At 38.6% G+C, this 22,709-nt stretch overlaps 1 protein-coding gene across 1 annotated transcript; it reads left to right on the top strand.

Annotated features, from left to right (window-relative positions):
* The first annotated feature begins 8,774 nt into the window (after positions 1-8,774).
* On the top strand, positions 8,775-9,270 carry LOC149685344 (uncharacterized). The gene is made up of 2 exons (XM_089871010.1): positions 8,775-8,985; positions 9,032-9,270. Exons 1-2 carry the CDS (start codon positions 8,775-8,777, stop codon positions 9,268-9,270), a joined length of 450 nt encoding a protein of 149 aa, XP_089727136.1.
* Positions 9,271-22,709: the final 13,439 nt, after the last annotated feature.

Genomic DNA, 22,709 nt, shown 5'->3' with positions numbered 1-22,709 from the left:
AATACGGAAAATGGTCCAGAAAAATAATAAAATATAGCTCGGTCATTTTCCGGAAAATTTTCCGAGCGGAACATCTTCGGCGGAAAAGTTTCCCACTTACAACCCTATTTTACCCCATGCAAAACCGGGGCGGGCCTGCTAGTATGTCAAAGATGAATATGGGAAGCGAAATCTGTGAATTAGTTTTTAATATTTACTTTTGCATTTGTTTCTGTTTAGACACGTGCGTTTTTAATTATTAGTATGTTGGCGTTGCTACTCGGTCTAAAGATACGCTAATTAAACCTACAGTAAAAAACATTGGTTACTCGCTATATAAATGATTGCGCATTGCCCAAAAGTAATCAGTTTCAATAATGCCTCGAATCACGGAAGGACAACGTGTCGAAATTATCACGCTGAGAAGACAAGGATGGACTTGGGATGAAATCGCCAATCGTGTTGGGTGTTCCTGTAGAGGTGCTCGTTACACTTTTTCTCGATATGAAAGGTTCCAAAAGGGTTCAAGTAAGGTTTTGTTTAGAAATGTCGTTGTATTCGATTACGTAAGGTTAGATGAGTCTTAAGGTGATTTGTGTAAAATGAGGACTTGGATAGGACTGGTAGACCAATTGTTGGCAACGCTGGAGAGACTAGGGCTCTAATTCGGGACGCAACTAGCAACAAACATCTTTCAATAAGAACGCTAAGGGATAGGTGGCACAACGACACTGGTGTCAACGTTACACCACGAACCGTTTGGGACAAATTAAAGAAAGCGGGAATAAGGAGACGTCGATCGGCCAATAAGCCATTTCTAACGCCGGAACACAGGCACGCTCGTCGGGAATTTTGCCAGGAAATGTTAACTTGGCCACGGGAAGATCTAGAAAGGTTCATTCTCTTTTCGGATGAAAAAGTAAACATAATTCATTGGTAATACGATTAATTGTAATTTATTTTGCTTTTGCCATTTAATAGTCCTTTCAAAGTTCGTCCTCTTCACCGGTGGTATGGGTCACGAGGAGGGCAAATCAAAGATATGACCCGAATGTCAAAAATCACACTAAAAGGAGCGGACGTTTTAGCGTCAATGTTTGGGGATGCATTGGCGATGGCAGGGTCGGCACATTGCACCCGATTGAGGGACGTCTGAACGGACACACCTATATTGAGGAACGCCGCGATTTATGATGTTGAAGAGCAAAACCGGTAAATATATTTACACTATGCTATGGAACTTGCTGATTAAGCTCCTATTTATATTTCAGCCTGTGGTTCCAACAGGACAACTGTCCGGCGCACAATGCCCGAATTGTGGCCAACTTCCTGGAGAATGAAGGCATCGACGTGTTGGAATGGCCTTCTCACTCGCCGGACCTCAATCCCATTGAAACCATGTGGGCACACATGGTTAAAAACATGGAAAAGAGAATTCCGGCGAGTCAAGAAGATCTTCTCAACATGGTTATGGCTTCCTAAAACGCTTTGCCTCCTGAATTTATTAGAAAGTTATGTCTGTCCTTCAGAAAAAGGTTACAAATGTGTTTGCGCGTTAGGGGCAATTCACTGCCGTATTGAGTTTTCATACGTTTTTTATGTCAATAAATTGATTTTTGGTAAACTCTGTCATTTATTTCGCCACATTATTACTAAATGTCTGTTTCAAACACTCGAATATTTAAAATCTTTCTCGCTTTTGATGTTAACATACTAATAATTAAAAACGCACGTGTCTAAACAGAAACAAATGCAAAAGTAAATATTATAAACTAATTCACAGATTTCGCTTCCCATATTCATCTTTGTCATACTAGCAGGCCCGCCCCGGTTTTGCATGGGGTAAAATAGGGTTGTAAGCGGAAAACTTTTCCGCCGAAGATGTTCCGCTCGGAAAATTTTCCGGAAAATGACCGAGCTATATTTTATTATTTTTCTGGACCATTTTCCGTATTTTTCCGCTACCAATTTTTGAATTAAAGCAGCCAAGTAGCGCTTTTTCAATCGATTTATTTTTATGTAAACAATATATCCCGTATTACCGATTATGTCTTAGGGATAGCTGTTGTCGAGGTTACGGCGGTTGATGTAATCAGTTGTCGAATTTTAAAGGTTTAGTCGTGAGGTGTTATGTGCGATGGAACGTGCCCATTGTAATAAGTATCGACAGACGTGATTTAAAGTTATTGAATTTTAAAATTATGAACTTGGTTTATAGAAATGCCCATGTTACTAAGGGATAGACATCACAGGTGGGCCTACCAATAAACGGTTCACATTTCCACCCAGCCTCCCCTGCAGGTTGCTGAAGAATTCAACGCTTAATTTTCCGCTGAAAATAGCGCATAGTTGAAACTCCGCCTCAAATTCTCTCTTTTCCCCCCAAGTTTATGCAAAAAGGGTGAGAGTGCAGTGTCATTAATGAAGAAAATAATAGGAGGAAACCCCCTACATGGGATAATTCTAGGCACCGGTTTAACATGTTGCATTGTCACATAATATGCAAATTCGGACAATCCTAATGTTATGCTTTTTAATAAACTATAATATCTCGTAAACTATTAAAGATAATAAGAAAATATCGACACTTTCTAAAATAAACCGACCCCGCTGATGTCGAAAATCATATTCATTTTCTCCAAAAGTTCATATTTGAAAAGATGAAACATTTCAGAATTTGGACATTTGTGGCTTTTTAAGCACGTGCTTCAACTTTTATCAGAAAGTTGAGTCTTATTTGATGGCAAACAACATAATTTATGATAGTCTCAAGTTTCAATTCACTTCGATAAACGGTGTTTGAATTATGGACGAATTCCGAAAAAAAAACCAACGGGCAAAGACTTTTATAACAGACTGTACACAACTTCAATCTAGACTTGACCAACCAGATTTTTATGAATACATGGCGATGGAAAGCGTTCTGAGAATGCCTGATAACTGGGATGATTGCACAAAAAGTATCATCGAGAAGCGTGGGATTGACATCCAGTCAATTAAATTAGAGCTAAAGATGCTTTCGAGATTGCTTAAAAATAACGAAAAGATGACCGTCGATGGCTATTGCCAAAAGCTAAATCTTTTCACAATGAGACTAGAAGCTTGTTTCCCAACGTTGAGGGACTGCTAGAAAACCTGATAGTAATCCCAGCTAGTGCTGAACCATCATTTTCTATGTTAAGACGTTTGAAGACATAATTGCGAAGCACCATGACACAAACAAGATTAAACCATCTCTGCGCTTTAAATGTATATCCAAAGCACCTGGACAATATAGATCTAAATGTTGAGATGGAAGAATTTGTAAATAATGAGTTTGCGTGTTTGGTAAAATATATCAATCGAAATAAATAAATAAAATAGTATCAAATTAAACTCAGTCAATTTAGCGTGAAGGGATGAGCATACCGAATAATTTTCTTGTGTAGTAGATGGGAGGGAGGGGCCGAAAAAGGCTATATATTTTATATAAAAATTGGCATATTGATATCAGGGGACCAGTGGGTTGAACTTGTTAACTTGGAAATTGGAATTAAATGGCTAGGGGCATAGGGTATTAGAGGCTGAATGACACCGTACCAAAGTTTGCCACTTCTGCACCCCCCCCCCAAATGAAAAACGTTTCTGCGCGCCTGCTTCCCCGTCTGATCATGATAAGTCAGACGGGATAATCAGAGACAATTGTCCAATTCACCTTCTAGTTCATCAGCTGAACTTCTTCAACCTGAGCTTAATTCTCAATCGATTCGTGAGCCCTCTCGGTCACATTATCGGAGTCCATGAGAACTCCAAGATAGGGTTACTTTACCCGATGCATATTTAAAGACTTTTTGATTGGGATGGCGAAGAGAAGTGTGCAAAAGGGCAACGGTTAGGCCAGGAGGAAATTAATTAGATATATACTATCGACAGTAAAGATTACGGTCGCTATACGAGGTACAGTCCCCGACAAAAGTTTCTGGACATTTTCATTTGGCTGCCATTTAATTTCTATTTGCACTAGAGCAATAAAATAGGACTTTCTAGATAGATCTGCTTCACGAAATTATTTTGCACAGAAATATTGCACAGTTGCATAAATTGGGTGATAGTAATACCGGAAATGGTAAAGACCCCCGATAATGACATGACGAAATAATGCACCAAATGGGTCGACAATGGGGTCATTGCACGCGTCTTGCCACACAGAATCCAAAACTATTTTCATATTGAAAATCGGTTTAGAAAGTCAAAAGTTATGACCCAAAACGCGACGTCCAAAATGATGAAAAATAAGCCTAACGATTATTTTGTTGTATCAGAATCAACTTAACTCTGTAGTAAAGGAAAAGCGGAGATAAACAAGATGGTCAAACCCTACTAAATGTAATTTCACCCTGAAATTCAGAAATATTAAAAGCGATGACTTAACCACGTGACCAGCAAACCCTCAATAATTGGTTCGTGCCAACGGAAAAGAAAAACGCGCCTCGGGAAAATTCGCAAAAATAGAAATAGCACCAACAACGCAAAATCGCGAAATTCGCCAAAAAAGAGGAAAGGTTTTTCCTTTTCCGCAAAATAATGCGAAAAACGCATAAAATTCGCCCAGTGAAAACCGGGTGTTACGAAATAAGGGAAGAGACTAACATGGGAATGAATGTTCAGGGCGGTTTGGAAATTGAGAAATGTTTGAATTACAATTAGAGTTTGCATAAATGGTATTCAGTGAATTAAATATAATACACGAGTTTTGTGATAGGTTAAAAGTGAGAGGATTTTCGAGAAGAAAACGTTTCCAGAATTTTGCATGATGGTATTTGGCGCCTGGGAAAATAAATGTTTGATCGATACTATTTGGGTGGCTTTTCGTTTTATTATTAACACATTTAATTTTCTAAGAAGGAATGGAGAACAGGGTTATTTTGGCGCACGTCATAGTCCACGACCCCCCTTCCCCGCGACAGGGGGGGGGATGAAAGAAGAGGCGAGTCTTATTTTCCTTATAGCGAGTTAGCAACTAAGGCCCATTGGTATTTTTTGCCGTCTCCGTCAGCAGCGTTGGCAAAACATAGTTTAAGTGAGCCATTAAGATAATTTAAACGTTTCATTATGTGTTGAAGGGAGGGGCTCTATACAGGACTTACGAGGTTACCTCCCCCTTTTCGGAGAATTCTTCAGTCAAGGCTACAGAGGCACGTTTACTCACTCTCCTTGTCAGCCACTAACAAAGGCACGCCCGGCTGTCACTCGCTATGGCAGCGCCCTAGAGGAAGCTTCTCGTAAATCACGTATACTGGGCTAGGAGTTGGACTTAAGTTTAATTATACATTTGAAGCGTTTAGAGAATAAATGTTTCGAATGCGGAGCAACGTGTATTGAAGGTTGTGAAACTCTTAAGGAATAGATGTTAGAATGGACTTTAATAGACCAATTCGGAAATTACACACAGATAAAATAACACGCAGGGGCGAGGCTGCCATCGGGGTAAACTGCTTCACGCCAAGAAGCAGGGCTATATTGGGTCCCGAGCTCACGCCATGCAGGAGGCTATTGCCAACTCGCACTGCCTCTAGCGGAGCTTCTTAGAATCACGAGTTTACCCCGATGGCGGGCTTACCCCTTGAGTGTTGGCTTATGCTAAGGAAATTTCAAATTGGTCAATAATAATGTTTGATCGAATTCCAGTGACATAATATCCGAAATAGACGAAAATCGAAAATGAAGAATATAGAAAAAGTGTTACAAATTATGGGGAATGGTTACAAGGGCCCTTCATTTAATACTACGCGTATGTTTATCAATCTCAGGGATTCTAGATGTAAGAGGGATCAGAAACGAATGGCTCCGGCAGCGGTGTGCCATGCGCAGTTGAGCCGTGTTTCACCAGCTTTGGATTTGTTTTCAATTTTTCCTTGAAAGGGACCACTAGCCTTCGCCTCTACTAGTTAAAAGACCCCTCTGCCCGAGCCAGATGTTTAACTTAGGTTATATGTCCGCTTCCGATACCTCTTACATGTAGAATCCCTGATGTAATTCAAATTATTGAAGTATGTTTACGGTTAAGACTACAATTATTCTTATGACAGAAATATATTTATGTGCTTAAGTTTTCTATACTTTCGAGCTTTATCGGCTTAGTTTTGAATTTGCTTAAATCCTGCACATTTGAAAATTAACAACTACCTCTTTAAACTTTCGTTGCCTTTTTTATAATGATACCTAAGATTGAATTTTGGAACGAAATATTTGACAAAAATAAAAAGCCCTACGTAATAGTAGAACGGTTGGTATTCGTGAAATTTACAGAAAATGTCGCTTTCGTATTGTGTTTTCAAGAAGGTAGGTTATTATGTTTTTTAACATTGTAACCGTAGGGTATACCAAGAATCGGACCAAATGATCGTAGTACTACTTTACAACTGCAACCTTAATGGTTTGTTTCAAATAGTACTTGAATTTATATATGTGAATTTTAGACAGATTGTGGCGCAGATATGTGTAAAAACACACAGAAGTAAATCTAATGAAGTTAATATTTACGGTGAAACAATTCAAGATGAATTAAGCATTGTGTATAATCTCGCAAGCATTGTGTATAATCTCGCAAAGTATTTTCCTAAACGTTATCGGAGAGCATATAAAGTTGTAACTTTATTATATGCCTACTTAGGACAATTGTTGTTTTCCCCCAAAGAAAGAAGTAAAGATCATGTGTCAACTCAAAGTTCATAATTTAAGGATCTAGTTTCATTTTATTGGAAATAGTTTTAACATAAATCGAAAATGTGTGGCCGCTGTATTTTCTAAGTATGATGACAGCATTCGAACCAAAACAAAATAATGTTACTTAGCATTGGACATTATAGAAACATAGCTGCATATATTTTATAAATCGGGGTTATTTAACTTGGCATACTTGGAATAAAGAAAAAACAAAAAAATAAATGGGCTTATTGCACAAAACGACGTTTCAATAACGCGACCAATATCCTTGGTTTTCGTAGACCTCTCGAATCCTATTAGGCATCGAGTTGTGGTAGGACTGGAATAACTCCACGTTAAATTTTATATCTCGCCAAGCATTTTGCACAGCTTCCAGTAATTGTTCTGCATTTCTAACCTTGACATGGTCAACGTTTCGGACCATTTCCGCCCAGAGATTTTCTATCGGGTTCATGTCGCACCCTTTTGAAGGCCAGTTCATAACCTTTACGATACATTAACAGAAATAATGTAATGCTATTGTTAATTAAGCTGTGATAGAACATTTAACATCGGTGACAAGACACTTACCCTAAAACCGTGAGTCGCACTAAGCCTCTCCAGCGCTTCTGTGGCCAATCTTGCCGTATGTATTGGAGCGCGGTCGTGCATGAAGGTAAAGTTTCCGTCGGGAAACCTTTCCAATATGCTGGGCAAAGCGTCGTTTTCCAAGAGTTGGACATATCGTTGGGCATTGTTTCGTCCTTCGATATGAACCAAACATCCGGAATTCACCGCCGATAGCCAACCCCAAACGTTTACGGAAAATCGACCACTGCGTTGAACCTCGGTGATGTAGGGCTCTCTGTAGCGCATGCCAACAGGTCTTCTAACCCATATCTTTAAAACGTCAAACATACTTGATTAATGGTGAGCGAGTGTAAAGTAATAAATACTCTAACGATAGGCTTTGTTACTCTATGTCTATCTCCTCATTCAACACACTTCCGAACTAATTAAAATTACCTGGCCATTATGTCCAACGACGAAACTCTTCTCATCCGTAAAGACCACGGTTTCCCACTGCTCCAGTGTCCAATTTAAATGCTCTTGAGCAAATTCGAACCTCGCTTGTCGGTTTGCCGCAGTCAACTTATCTTTTTGGCAAGCGACCCTTCCGTGCAGCCCTTGGCTTGCCAAGGCTCTTCCCACAGTTCTTACACTGGCTTGCAGCTCCAGTTCAGCTCTAACGAGCCTCGCGGTTAAAAAAGGTTGTGCCCTACTCGTCCGACCTATCAGACGGAGGTCTCTGTCCGTTAGGGCCCTTGGTCGTCCGGCTCTCTCCCTATAAGCTCCACCGTTAAATTCATTATTTCTTTGACGATCAATCCATGTAGCCACTGTGGTCGGTGAAACATTTAATTGCCGCGCTATTGCTCTATTGCAAAGACCTTGCTCATGAAGCCGAACTATTTCCAGTCGAATAAAAATTCTGTCAGCCATGTTACTAATTAAACTAATATGACGATAACTTGGTAGAAACATTAGGTTAAGGTTTCTTTTATACTGTAAATTTCAATAGAAAAAATGCTTTTTTTAAATTGCAAATAGGACAACAAGGTGTTCTAACTGATAGGGACGTTTTTTACCTGAGAATTACAGCTTCAAATTGGTGTAAGGACACAAAGAACTTTAACGAGTCATTGCTTTTATATAATTAAGTGTTATTTTTATTCTTAAAAGGTTTTTCAAGTGCTACTATTATTCTTTTTTATTGGGCACGTTTCCGCATATATTTAAATATTTAATAATATCGGGAGAAATGGGTTGGGGAGAACAGGGAATAGGGGAAACTGTTTTGGGTGAATTGCGGAAGAATCAAATTAAATATATGCGGAAACGCGCCCAATAAAAAAGAATAATAGTAGCACTTGAAAAACACCAATTTGAAGCTGTAATTCTCAGGTAAAAAACGTCCGTATCAGTTAGAACACCTTGTTGTCCTATTTGCAATTTAAAAAAAGCATTTTTTCTATTGAAATTTACAGTATAAAAGAAACCTTAACCTAATGTTTTTACCAAGTTATCGTCATATTAGTTTAATTAGTAACATGGCTGACAGAATTTTTATTCGACTGGAAATAGTTCGGCTTCATGAGCAAGGTCTTTGCAATAGAGCAATAGCGCGGCAATTAAATGTTTCACCGACCACAGTGGCTACATGGATTGATCGTCAAAGAAATAATGAATTTAACGGTGGAGCTTATAGGGAGAGAGCCGGACGACCAAGGGCCCTAACGGACAGAGACCTCCGTCTGATAGGTCGGATGAGTAGGGCACAACCTTTTTTAACCGCGAGGCTCGTTAGAGCTGCAAGCCAGTGTAAGAACTGTGGGAAGAGCCATGGCAAGCCAAGGGCTGCACGGAAGGGTCGCTTGCCAAAAAGATAAGTTGACTGCGGCAAACCGACAAGCGAGGTTCGAATTTGCTCAAGAGCATTTAAATTGGACACTGGAGCAGTGGGAAACCGTGGTCTTTACGGATGAGAAGAGTTTCGTCGTTGGACATAATGGCCAGGTAATTTTAATTAGTTCGGAAGTGTGTTAAATGAGGAGATAGACATAGAGTAACAAAGCCTATCGTTAGAGTATTTATTACTTTACACTCGCTCACCATTAATCAAGTATGTTTGACGTTTTAAAGATATGGGATAGAAGACCTGTTGGCATGCGCTACAGAGGGCCCTACATCACCGAGGTTCAACGCAGTGGTCGATTTTCCGTAAACGTTTGGGGTTGGCTATCGGCGGTGAATTCCGGATGTTTGGTTCATATCGAAGGACGAAACAATGCCCAACGATATGTTCAACTCTTGGAAAACGACGCTTTGCCCAGCATATTGGAAAGGTTTCCTGACGGAAACTTTACCTTCATGCACGACCGCGCTCCAATACATACGGCAAGATTGGCCACAGAAGCGCTGGAGAGGCTTAGTGCGACTCACGGTTTTAGGGTAAGTGTCTTATCACCGATGTTAAATGTTCTATCACAGCTTAATTAACAATGGCATTACATTATTTCTGTTAATATATCGTAAAGGTTATGAACTGGCCTTCAAAAGGGTGCGACATGAACCCGATAGAAAATCTCTGGGCGGAAATGGTCCGAAACGTTGACCATGTCAAGGTTAGAAATGCAGAACAATTACTGAAAGCTGTGCAAAATGCTTGGCGAGATATAAAATTTAACGTGGAGTTATTCCAGTCCTACCACAACTCGATGCCTAATAGGATTCGAGAGGTCTACGAAAACCAAGGATATTGGTCGCGTTATTGAAACGTCGTTTTGTGCAATAAGCCCATTTATTTTTTTGTTTTTTCTTTATTCCAAGTATGCCAAGTTAAATAACCCCGATTTATAAAATATATGCAGCTATGTTTCTATAATGTCCAATGCTAAGTAACATTATTTTCTTTTGGTTCGAATGCTGTCATCATACTTAGAAAAATACAGCGGCCACACATTTTCGATTTATGTTAAAACTATTTCCAATAAAATGAAACTAGATCCTTAAATTATGAACTTTGAGTTGACACATGATCTTTTCTTCTTTCTTTGGGGGAAAACAACAATTGTCCTAAGTAGGCATATAATAAAGTTACAACTTTATTATGCTCTCCGATAACGTTTAGGAAAATACTTTGCGAGATTATACACAATGCTTAATTCATCTTGAATTGTTTCACCGTAAATATTAACTTCATTAGATTTACTTCTGTGTGTTTTTACACATTTCTGCGCCACAATCTGTCTAAAATTCACATATATAAATTCAAATACTATTTGAAACAAACCATTAAGGTTGCAGTTGTAAAGTAGTACTACGATTATTTGGTCCGATTCTTGGTATACCCTACGGTTACAATGTTAAAAAACATAATAACCTACCTTCTTGAAAACACAATACGAAAGAGACATTTTCTGTAAATTTCCGCTAGAGGCAGTGCGAGTTGGCAATAGCCTCCTGCATGGCGTGAGCTCGGGACCCAATATAGCCCTGCTTCTTGGCGTGAAGCAGTTTACCCCGATGGCAGCCTCGCCCCTGCGTGTTATTTTATCTGTGTGTAATTTCCGAATTGGTCTATTAAAGTCCATTCTAACATCTATTCCTTAAGAGTTTCACAACCTTCAATACACGTTGCTCCGCATTCGAAACATTTATTCTCTAAACGCTTCAAATGTATAATTAAACTTAAGTCCAACTCCTAGCCCAGTATACGTGATTTACGAGAAGCTTCCTCTAGGGCGCTGCCATAGCGAGTGACAGCCGGGCGTGCCTTTGTTAGTGGCTGACAAGGAGAGTGAGTAAACGTGCCTCTGTAGCCTTGACTGAAGAATTCTCCGAAAAGGGGGAGGTAACCTCGTAAGTCCTGTATAGAGCCCCTCCCTTCAACACATAATGAAACGTTTAAATTATCTTAATGGCTCACTTAAACTATGTTTTGCCAACGCTGCTGACGGAGACGGCAAAAAATACCAATGGGCCTTAGTTGCTAACTCGCTATAAGGAAAATAAGACTCGCCTCTTCTTTCATCCCCCCCGTCACGGGGAAGGGGGGTCGTGGACTATGACGTGCGCCAAAATAACCCTGTTCTCCATTCCTTCTTAGAAAATTAAATGTGTTAATAATAAAACGAAAAGCCACCCAAATAGTATCGATCAAACATTTATTTTCCCAGGCGCCAAATACCATCATGCAAAATTCTGGAAACGTTTTCTTCTCGAAAATCCTCTCACTTTTAACCTATCACAAAACTAGTGTATTATATTTAATTCACTGAATACCATTTATGCAAACTCTAATTGTAATTCAAACATTTCTCAATTTCCAAACCGCCCTGAACATTCATTCCCATGTTAGTCTCTTCCCTTATTTCGTAACACCCGGTTTTCACTGGGCGAATTTTATGCGTTTTTCGCATTATTTTGCGGAAAAGGAAAAACCTTTCCTCTTTTTTTTTGGCGAATTTCGCGATTTTGCGTTGTGGGTGCTATTTCTATTTTTGCGAATTTTCCCGAGGCGCGTTTTTCTTTTCCGTTGGCACGAACCAATTATTGAGGGTTTGCTGGTCACGTGGTTAAGTCATCGCTTTTAATATTTCTGAATTTCAGGGTGAAATTACATTTAGTAGGGTTTGACCATCATGTTTATCTCCGCTTTTCCTTTACTACAGAGTTAAGTTGATTCTGATACAACAAAATAATCGTTAGGCTTATTTTTCATCATTTTGGACGTCGCGTTTTGGGTCATAACTTTTGACTTTCTAAACCGATTTTCAATATGAAAATAGTTTTGGATTCTGTGTGGCAAGACGCGTGCAATGACCCCATTGTCGACCCATTTGGTGCATTATTTCGTCATGTCATTATCGGGGGTCTTTACCATTTCCGGTATTACTATCACCCAAATTATGCAACTGTGCAATATTTCTGTGCAAAATAATTTCGTGAAGCAGATCTATCTAGAAAGTCCTATTTTTTTGCACTAGTGCAAATAGAAATTAAATGGCAGCCAAATGAAAATGTCCAGAAACTTTTGTCGGGGACTTTACAAGTTTACCTCCAGACAAATAAGATAACAAACCTAACCAGAGAACATTTCTCTTTTACCCGAGAGCCAATCTCAGTTTTCCCTTGGGAATTTATCTCCCAAGCTCATAAGAAAAATTATTAATAATGTACACTTTTAGATGGCGAAAAAACCATATGCCTTTCCATGGTTATTTGAAATGCCTAAAGGAGTTAAGCAAAAGGCGTGTATGACGACAAAAAATATGAGTAAGACTGAGAATTCTGTCGAAATATTGGAGTATTGTCCAGTGCACGAACGGAAACACGAAAAATGTCGAAATTATGACGACATAGGCCACAAAGCCCAAGATTGCTATATGCCCAATCGTTACTTCAAATCCAACTAATCGTGCCCTCAATGTTATTCGAAGGGGGCATTCAGCGGATAGCTGTCCTTTTGAAGATGAGGAATCGTAGGTTGTAGATGTCCCACAGGAAGAATTGAGAGAATTGATCAATCCTGCCGGGGATGTCCCTACGGGTGTACACTCTCCTCTTTCCAGTCAGGACTTACATTCTGGGTTAACAGATGCAGTCCCTCAAAAGCAAGTGGCTTTAGACCCATTTTCCTTAACTCCCTACCTGTCGCAGCCTCCTCGCCAACCGAGCGTACTTGAAAGAATTACGGCATATCGAAAATTTCGGGCGTTAGTCCTCGAAAATCCGACTCCAATTAGTGAAAATCCCGTTCAAATCAATGAATCTCCAAATCCTCTCCCACTCGCTTCTTCTGATCAATGGAGACCCTTGTAGACTATTGATACGACCATGATAATTGGGAACGTTTATGATCCCAAAAAAAATCCCTAAACTTCTAACCCCTTCTAAGATCCCCGAAGTGAAGCATCCATTAATTTGGAGTACTGTAGTGTGTTGGAGATGTCAAAAAACAGGGCACCACGTAGTGTCGGATTGCCCAGGAAAGAGAAGCGGGGAATCGGAACAACGAAGGGAAGCCCGTAGGGTTTTTTGATTGGCACAGACAGAAAATATAGAATTAAGAGAATAGAAAAAAAACCTTCTTGTCAAACCCCTGCTAAAACTTTAGCGTTCCTCGGGGTGTAGAATTACGGAAACTAGGGAATCTTTTACAGTTCTTAAGGTGGCTTGTTATAACCGACCGTATAGATCGCGTTTTAATCCAGTGGGACGAGCTTAAATTATACTTTGCGATATTTGTTACCCAAGATAAGGATTACGATGCGCGAGCGATACATGGTATGTTCAGCGACCCGTTAACTCAACTATATTTGGACTTATTGCAACGTATTTTAATATAGTTGAAAAGACTGACATAGTTTTTGCAAATAGAAAACCATTGCAAATATTTACCGAATTTCAGAACTTCTATAGCATTTTCTTGTCACGAATTTAAAACCAGGAATTTTTAGAACGAATTTAGAAAACAAAACTTTGCACAGTTTAGATTTAAAGAATCTGAAAACTATATTCCTATACGTGAACAACTGTGACTTGGGCCCGATTTTCCTTGAAAACCTTTAAAATCTAATTTCTCCAAATCTTTGGCATTTCTTGAACCAATCTCGAATTTATATTCGTTCTCGACGTCAATTGCGCGATAAGCCAATGTATGCGCCGTACGACATTCGACATTAGGAGGGAAAATCGTTATTACTTGATCGCAAACTGACCTACGATAATGACAATGTACCTCGTTATGATGAGCAAAAACTAAATTAGTAATGGGTGATAAACGTTAAGTACCTATTGAAAACAATGTTCAAGAGTATTAGCCCCGGACGTTTTTTGGTGTATTCGACTAATGTCGATGTTTTACCGGATCCGGCATAAACAACAATTTTAACGATTTGATTTGGAGCTACTTTGTGGTTTATGATACGGATCTGTTGACTGTTTAGATGCGTTCTCCCATCTCTAATACATTGGAATTCATAATATATTTATGGGGTAATTTGCAGACTCGGTAACTAGGGGTATCGATGCGTCAGACAATGTCATAATTGTGAACAGATTACCATCTTATCTTACAAGATTTATAGCTTTGCCCTCGCATATAACAACACCCACTTAGCCTTTTTACATATTCATAGATTTGATTGCATGGGGGATAATAGACCTTTTCAACGTAAAAAGGAGGGTTGCCAAAGTTACCAACCCTTGGGATCGGGACGTACAAACCTTCAGTCTCCGCGCAATCTCATGATACAAAGAGACTAAAGCGCAGGCGCCAAAAAGCAAGATGGGAGGCAGTTTTACTCCTAGTCTTTTCACTTCAATACCCCTAGTCCTAAGACAACAAGTTAAAATAGCCGTATTTATCAATGCATTGCTGTCCATTATTACTCCGTCTCGCAATTTGCATATCATTCTTGGTTCCAAACCACGAATTTTCGTAATGATATAAGGCATAATACAGCCTGTAATGAATGTTAAAATCGATGGAAAATTTCATTTTAGGTTAAATTTACCCCAGAAATAAAAATCGTAATCTTACCCTTTCCCGACTTTGTGTTTCAACGTGGCGAAATAATAAATGCACGCCAAGTAATAGAAGCATTCCAATAGGTCATTTAGATAACAGGAAGACTTTGAGTGCGTTAGCATTATTAATATTCTGCTTATATCTTCGAAAGTTTCTGATATCGCTACAATAGCCGCGATAATCGCGTAAGGATTGACGTCATTGTCTGATTCGACCTCTGGGACCTGCTTTTTAACAAGCGTTAACGCTCCAGGGAATTTGCGGTGATTTTTAAGATAACCCATCATTTCTACGTTAGTTTCACGTTTGGCTCGAGTATTTTTCTTTTGAAAAATAGCGATATATTGAATGATTCCAAAAATAAGCTCTTCTGGGCTAAAAAGTTCGAGATCCTCTAAATACAGGATTACTATTATTTTAACTGATATATATGTTATTTTAATTTTCTTCATTTCGATGTGATGCTACTAAGACAGAAGAAATGTAAGTTTAAATATCTTAAATGAGACTTTAGCGCGGAACAGGTAGCTTAATATTTCCCAATTGCTTCTTTTGTTGCATGTGAGTTGAAGTACCATTATTAAGTTTAAGATATGGATTAAGAAATAAATACCAATCATAATTTTATCAGATCCTCTCCGATGAGTCTCTGGGTTACTACTTTCAGATTCTGAAGAGAAATTGTAACTTCTCTTTCTATTCTTGGGTTTTGAGATGCCCCCTTTTTTATCAAATGGAAATAAATTATTATGGAAGTTTCTTTTTATTCTTAAATGCAATGAAAATTATTGATATAATTTACTAGAGTTTAAATCATGACCCTTACCCCCTTTTTTCTTAATATATTCAATGCCCGAAGACTGTTCTTCGCTACTGGTTTTATCTACCACATCATCCAAAACGTTTGCCTCAAAATTGGCTTTGACATTGAAAAAACTCGATTTTAGTGGATCTGTTCTCGGGTTTTTCTTATTGAGTTTAAGGTTTTTTCTGCTTCCACTTGACTTTTGATTATTTCCTGATTCTTTTTCTCTGCAATCATCTGAAAAAAATCATGGTTAGTAATTGTTTGCACTTCTATTATTGGCAGATTATCTTGCCACTTTCTTCTAATACTATATGTGTATTCCTTATTCTCGGACTTTCTAACGGTTTGAAAGTGACTTTTGTACCTTAAGACCGAATAGAAATTAAAAATAAAAAAAGTGCACATGTACAAGTTTTTTCGTTTTTATTTGGTTGGACTTTCGAATAGAGAATCATCAGATTGAAAAGAATTTCCTTCTGACTCAGCTGACTTTTCTTCCGGCGGATCTACATTTTTCGAAAAATATATATAACAATGTGGCCCATCTTATAATTATGCACTGGAAGTTACTTCTTTTGGGATTGTTTCTAATTCTTTTTTATTCCAGGCCACAAATATCAAAATTATTTAACATTTATGTTATTTTCCAAAAAGTTAGTGTGCTGTTTTTCTAATAATCCAATATCTTCGTCCGCCACTTCAAATCCGTTTTTATCTTAAATGTTGAAAATATAATACAGAAAGCTTTTTGCAAATATATGTCGCACACTTAGCGAAATTATGCTATTCTCTGGGTGGCTGCAATCGCATAAAAAAATTAAATTAATTAAAACATTTTTAGGAAATTCTCGGGGATCTGGAAGAATTATACTTGTTTCTTTTTTTCACTGTCTTTGCCATGAAGCCATCTTATCAAACACGGAATCTCAAAATTTGAAAACGTAAGTGTCAATATAATGTTGAACTAATTCATGTCAGAGTGTTCAAAGTTAGGCAGTCCGTAGGTCTACTTAACTATGCATTGACATTTCTCCTGTTTCAAGGTTTATACATAGACTTATCAAATAGCATCCGCTATTACTAAAAAAGCTTCATCACTACGGCATGGATGGAAATATGTTATGTTGGGTGAGGAACTACCTAACCGATAGACACAACCAGCTAAAGTGTAATGGGGAAATAACCTCCGTAAAGTACAAAGTGTCATGTGGAATACCACAAGAATCATCCCTGGGTCCTCTTCTATTTAATATCTACATTGCAGATCTGCCAAATAATATTTCATGCTCACTATATCAATTTGCCGATGACCACAAATTAGCCAAAACTATATCAAATCTGAAAGACTGCTATAGCCTACAAAATGATCTAAACATTTTAGTCGATTGGTGTCAAAGGAGTAATATACCAATAAACCTAGATAAAACGGTTATTATCTCATTTACAAGGAAAATTAGATCGGCATTATTTAACTATACATTAAATGGGAAACCCATAAAGAGAGAAACATCCATTAAAGACCTAGGAGTGATTTTCGACTGCAAACTACGATTTAAACCACATCGATCATACATAACACAGAAATGTAAAAGGACACTTGGATGTATCCTAAAGATCACAAAACCCTTAAATTCAGCAACGGCTTTTCATCGTCTCTACCTCTCTTTAGTCAAATCATGTCTTATATATGCAGCAACTACCTATAATGACAATGTAAAAACCAACATAAAGTCCATAGAAGCAGTCCAAAGGAAATATATTGAACATTATCATACCCAATTTATCAAGGATGCATCCTATGACTACGAACTAATATTGAAGGAACTTAATATGGACTCAATCGCAGAAACATTTATAAAATTAGACATCATCTTGTTACACAAGATAATAACTTACAAACTCAAATGCCCCTCAATACTATCTAGCCTAAACTTCAATACCACAACCGACAAAAGCAGAGAAAGAAGTTTATTTCAGCGGCAACCACACGACATATCACCCATATCAAGAATAGTTCACAATTATCACACCTATGGAAAGTACATTGACATTTTTAATAAAAAAAACCCTTCTTCTTAAAGAATTGACGTTAACATAAAGAAATTAAAATTAAATAGGGAATTTCCTCCCTTAAAAATAATTTATTCCACTATTGCTTAAAATTTTTAAAATAAGTCACGCCCTAATTTTAAATTAAATTAAATTAACGACTAGACTGACGAATGTGTTATAACTAGTTGGCACGAATGTACTGTTTTATAACACAATAATCATTATTATTATATTCATTTTCACAGCAAAAAGCACTGAAGTTGTCAAGGGGACCATATTTAAGCACATCTATGTACAGATGTGATAAACTGTGGACGTTCATAACCACAAATGTTTCGCCGTACAGTTTAGGGGATTCTTCAACAAACAAGTCGATAAGTTGTCTCGCGTAGTCATTATGCGATTTACAAATGCTTTGGTTGGAAAATATATACACAACACAATGAAAAAGTCTAAAATGTTTCATAACATTTGTGCTCAAAACTCCCATTAATATAAAAGGGCCTGTGTACAACAAGAACTGCCTTAACTCTGTTCCTTTCCACCTTGAGGGCTTTTGGTTTTCGGGCAAATTCACAGGGAATAAATTTACGAATATTTTTCAGTTTTTCCGATATTAGTGAAACATTCTTCTGCCCTAAGCGAACTGCAAATGGTCCTTTATTCATCCAAAAATAAATAATCCTACGCATTACTCCTAAACAAACAAGATGCAAGTAGTCGAAAGGAAACTGGGTTACCCATTCCTATATCAAGAGCTATTAGGGGAGAGTTTTACCCTACAGAATGATGATCTTCATCTAATTTATTTATGAAAGATTCATCAGTTCGCATTTCGGAATTAAACCCAAGAAAAACGGTACGATTATCTACACTTTCACCTTCTACTCTACATTTATCACATGAGCTATATACTCCACCAAGTAGAGGTATAAAATGTCGTCAGATGTTCTTTCCCTCCCTGAAACCGACGTCATTTTATACCTCTACTTGGGGGAGCGTTTGTAGGCGTGACACTGAAAATCCCCCGTTAGGGGGATGGAATCGAGGTAAGAGATATAAGCCTATGACGTGGCAAGAATGGGTTTTCCCTCTCCCTACAATGCGGTCTGTTTAATTATTGTAATACCTTATCTACAGTAATCTAAATTGTAAAATATTATACGTAATTATAAATAAAATAAAATAAAAATTGAAAACATTAGTAAAAATCTATTTAATTTTTTTTGATGATTAGTTTATTCTGTGTAATTGATTTTATTTCATTTTATTTTTAAATTTTAACTGTGACTAGCAGGCTTTGAGAAACCCGTTTTTGGTCATTTTTCGTTATTTCGGAGAATGTTAGGTCACCTACGTTTTTCGGACACCGAACCGACTATCTTAACACCACGTGATTGAGAAATTTTATTGAAGTTCGTCTCTCCTTTAGTCGGGCATTTGTTGTATGTCCAACTCCAGGCGGCAAAGAGTCTATTGCCGACTGTTAACGGATTCCGACTTGAAACCGACTGTACCGACAATGAACCGACTACAAAACGGACGGTTAATGCTACTGGGGATATATCCAATTTGATGGATTATTGTGGTGGAGTTTATTAAATTCAATGTCATTGAAGTGGGTATATATTCTGATTAAATAAAGACATGATATTGTGGTGGAGTGATACCCTAGTTGGGTAGGGGTAGAAAGTAACTCCGCAGTCTTGAAAAATGAGAGAAGTTTTTTACATTCTTCCCTCTCCGCATCCTCAACACCTAGGACTCTTTTCTAGATTAAGATTTAATATAATTATAGAAAAATATCTTACTTTAAAATGTTTGGATAGAGACCCAATTCTATCAAATATTTTTCTATGGATACGTTTGTCGCCAAATGAACGTCAATGTACTCCTTATCCTTCTCAACTACAAGCGTGCGGCAGTACCAATTACTGAACTTTTTAACAATTATTTCCATCATCCTGAAGGAAAACGGCGGTAAGTTGGGCTCCTCAAGGGCTCCGGTACTTATCAGTGAAAACCGGACTACGACTGCTGTCACACTCATATCGACTGCATTAGTTTCCATCATGATTCTCGTTGAGTGGTGTATAATATGAGGATAATGAAATATGTAGTCTAAACCTCTCTTTTTAGTAAAAAAAAAGCCCTTCAGAAAAATGAAGAACGTATTATTTACTTGCGTTTTTCAAATTCGTTTTCACTCTAATATATTGGTTTTCTGATAGTGGAAGCTTAAGGGCCATTTATTTTGAATTAATTCATCTTAAAAACAAGATACATTAGAGCCATTTCCATCGTATTTCGGTTTGAGTTGAGAGACTTCCCCCACCAAGTCTATTTTATTTACAAATTTTGTTCAGCATTACAAACGATTTGCTCATCATAGACTTACAAAATTCGACACTTAAAAAGGTGCTTATTGTTAATATCTTATTTATGGCTACATAATCTAGGTTATTTATCGCGGTGTCAAAGTTCATTTAACTACTATTTCCCAGTCATTTAAATAATCGTGTTGAATTTGGGAAGGGTGTTCAACATTACAACCGAAACAACATCTACGGATGCTTGTTTTCAAGTGTTCTACTATACAATTTTTTAAAAACGTATGCACCCGATTCGCCTCCTTGAGAAATGTCAATCCGTTTTATACGTGTCCATTAACGTCTTGGTAACGAGGTATCCAACAGTAAAACCCTTTTTGGTTGGGTAGAACTTGCCCTACATTTTTTTGCTCCGTTTATTGTCGAGCTAGGGCTCCAAATGGAAAGGTACAGAAATAGTGGTGGTGTAACAAATATACAAAAATACAATTTTTTTAAATAGGAACTTTAGCACTGGGATTAATATTGTCACGGGAGGTATCACATGGTTACATGTTTAACATTTTAGCAAAATCACAAGAGTTTTAAACTCAATTAACTGTTTAGGTAGGTTCGAAGTTTTCCCTTTAAATAATTTATTGAGCGAGTTGACACCAAGTCCTCAGGAAGGGCATTCCATAGCGGAACCGTTCGACGGAAGAAGGAGTCGTGCAGGAGATTGGTACGCGAATGGTTAATAAATAGCCTGCGACTATCTCCCCGGGTATTTATAGTGTTGGCATGGACGGTAAAGAATGTCTGGGAAGGTTGACAGAGAATCTTGAAAAGGCTAAGAAGGTCAAGGTTTTTGAGGCGAGTTGCAAGGGGTTTCAACCCAAGGGAGGGAATACGGCTAGCCCGTCCAAGCATGTCCTCAAGTAAGTTAATGTCCCGATTAGAGCTAGGGTTCCAGACTTGACTGACGAACTCAAGAACTGGACGTACGTAACATTGGAACAACCGGGTTAAGAGAGGCTCGGAGATTTTAGGGAAGTTAGCTTTGATAACTGACAATAGCCCTTTGGCTCTTCCACAGGAACTCAAAATGTGATTGTGGAAGGATAGGTTGTGGTTGACTGTCAGGCCTAAGTCGCGACATTCGTTAACCCGCTTTATATTATTTCCATTGAGGTAATAGTGGGAGGGGGCACTAAGATCTGCAGGACGACGCTGCAAGGTGAGGACCAGAGACTTGTCACAATTGTAGGCTAGGCCATTTGAACGAGACCAGGACGCAAGACTCGTGAGACCTTGCAACATAGAAATATCCTCGTAAGAGTTGATAACTCTCCAGATTTTAAGGTCATCAGCATAGAGTTCAAGGGGGAGGATAGTGAATTCGGCAAGTCGTCAATGTAGAGGACAAATAACAGGGGGCCAAGTACACTCCCCTGTGGGACACCACTCGTAACTGGAAGGAAAATACTCAAGGAGCTACCACCCGCACCACCTGAGAGCGCCCTGACAAATAACTAGCCAACCAACCTAGTAAGTTAGGGGAGAGCCCATAGGCTGTAAGCTTAAAAAGTAAACGGCCATGAGGAACCGAATCGAAAGCTTTGGCAATGTCTAGGTAAATGACATCGATCCTTTTTCCAGATTCAAGGGCGGTAGATCACTCATGGAATGCCGACAAGAGGTTGGTTTCAACTGACCGATTGTGGAGAAATCCGTGCTGGTTGGGGGGGTGACATGTTGTAGCACAGCCCAACGGGGCAACGAATACATTTTTCAAATACTTTACAGACCGATGAGGTTAAGCTGAATGGTCCATAATTTTCAGGTGCTGATTTGGCACCTTTGCCCTTAGAAATTGGAGTCACAGTTGCAGTTCGCCACTCCTCGGGCACAGATTTCTCCATTAGAGAGGTGGTAAACAGCTTAAGTAGGGGGAGGGCTAAAGAGGGACTGCAGTTTTTTTAATAACCGGTTAGTAAGGCCATCAGGGCCAGAAGCACTTTTGACATCTATTAATTGGAGAGTTTTCTTAACTTCAAAAAAGGTGGGCAAGTATTCATCCATTGTTGGAAAATGAGAAAAGATCGAATTATCTGGTGAGTGACAAAAATTTGCATTATAGTTTTTGACTAAGGAGTGGTTTAAACATTGAGCCATATCAAAGTCAAAATCAGATTTATTGCCATTTAGGAGACGGATACCCAGTCGACTTGGCAAGGCACGTATTCTCGAACGAACAAAGCGGTAAAAGGCTCTAGGATTATGTTTTATATTTGACGTTTGACGCCATTGCATCCGCGCACGACACTGGGAAAAATTTCACCGAAGAAGCGAGAGTTGAGCCTTATATTGGTTACGGAGCTCATTGTAGTGGGAGTTATCACCCGTAGTAGGGGCAGACCGAAGCTTTTTCCAGAGGCAATCTTTTTTCCGTAAGGAGCGTTTGGCCAAGCGCGAGACCCAAGGGCGAGTAGTGTGTGGCTGATGGGAAAACAATGGGACAGTGAGAGTAATGCACTTGAATAACTGCTCTTTGAAGTAATGCCAGGATTTTTCAATTGGTAAATGATCGAGGGGGGACCAATTAACGTTATACAATAGTGAATTGAGGGCGTGAAAATCCGCACGGGTATAGTCAAAGTCATGGACAAAGTGACGAGGGGGAACAGTAGCACCCATTAGGGGGTAAAGTGAACAAATAATCACATGGTCACTGCCCCCAAGGGGTGGAAGTTCCCGAATCTCAGGTTTTAAGAAGTAAGGT

Source organism: Phalangium opilio, unplaced genomic scaffold (assembly GCF_054372755.1).
Source record: "Phalangium opilio isolate 3A_F unplaced genomic scaffold, DU_Popi_V2 ptg000032l_1, whole genome shotgun sequence".
NCBI classification, from domain to species: domain Eukaryota; kingdom Metazoa; phylum Arthropoda; class Arachnida; order Opiliones; family Phalangiidae; genus Phalangium; species Phalangium opilio.
Note: the sequence above shows the minus strand (reverse complement) of the source record. Positions and strands in the feature narration are given on the sequence as shown.

Bases quoted from the DNA above. Each gene is read 5' to 3' on its own strand.
- LOC149685344 (XM_089871010.1), top strand. From the start codon at position 8,775: ATGGCTGACAGAATTTTTATTCGACTGGAAATAGTTCGGCTTCATGAG. The intron at 8,986-9,031 runs GTCGGATGAGTA...GAGGCTCGTTAG, and splicing joins CAGAGACCTCCGTCTGATAG to AGCTGCAAGCCAGTGTAAGA.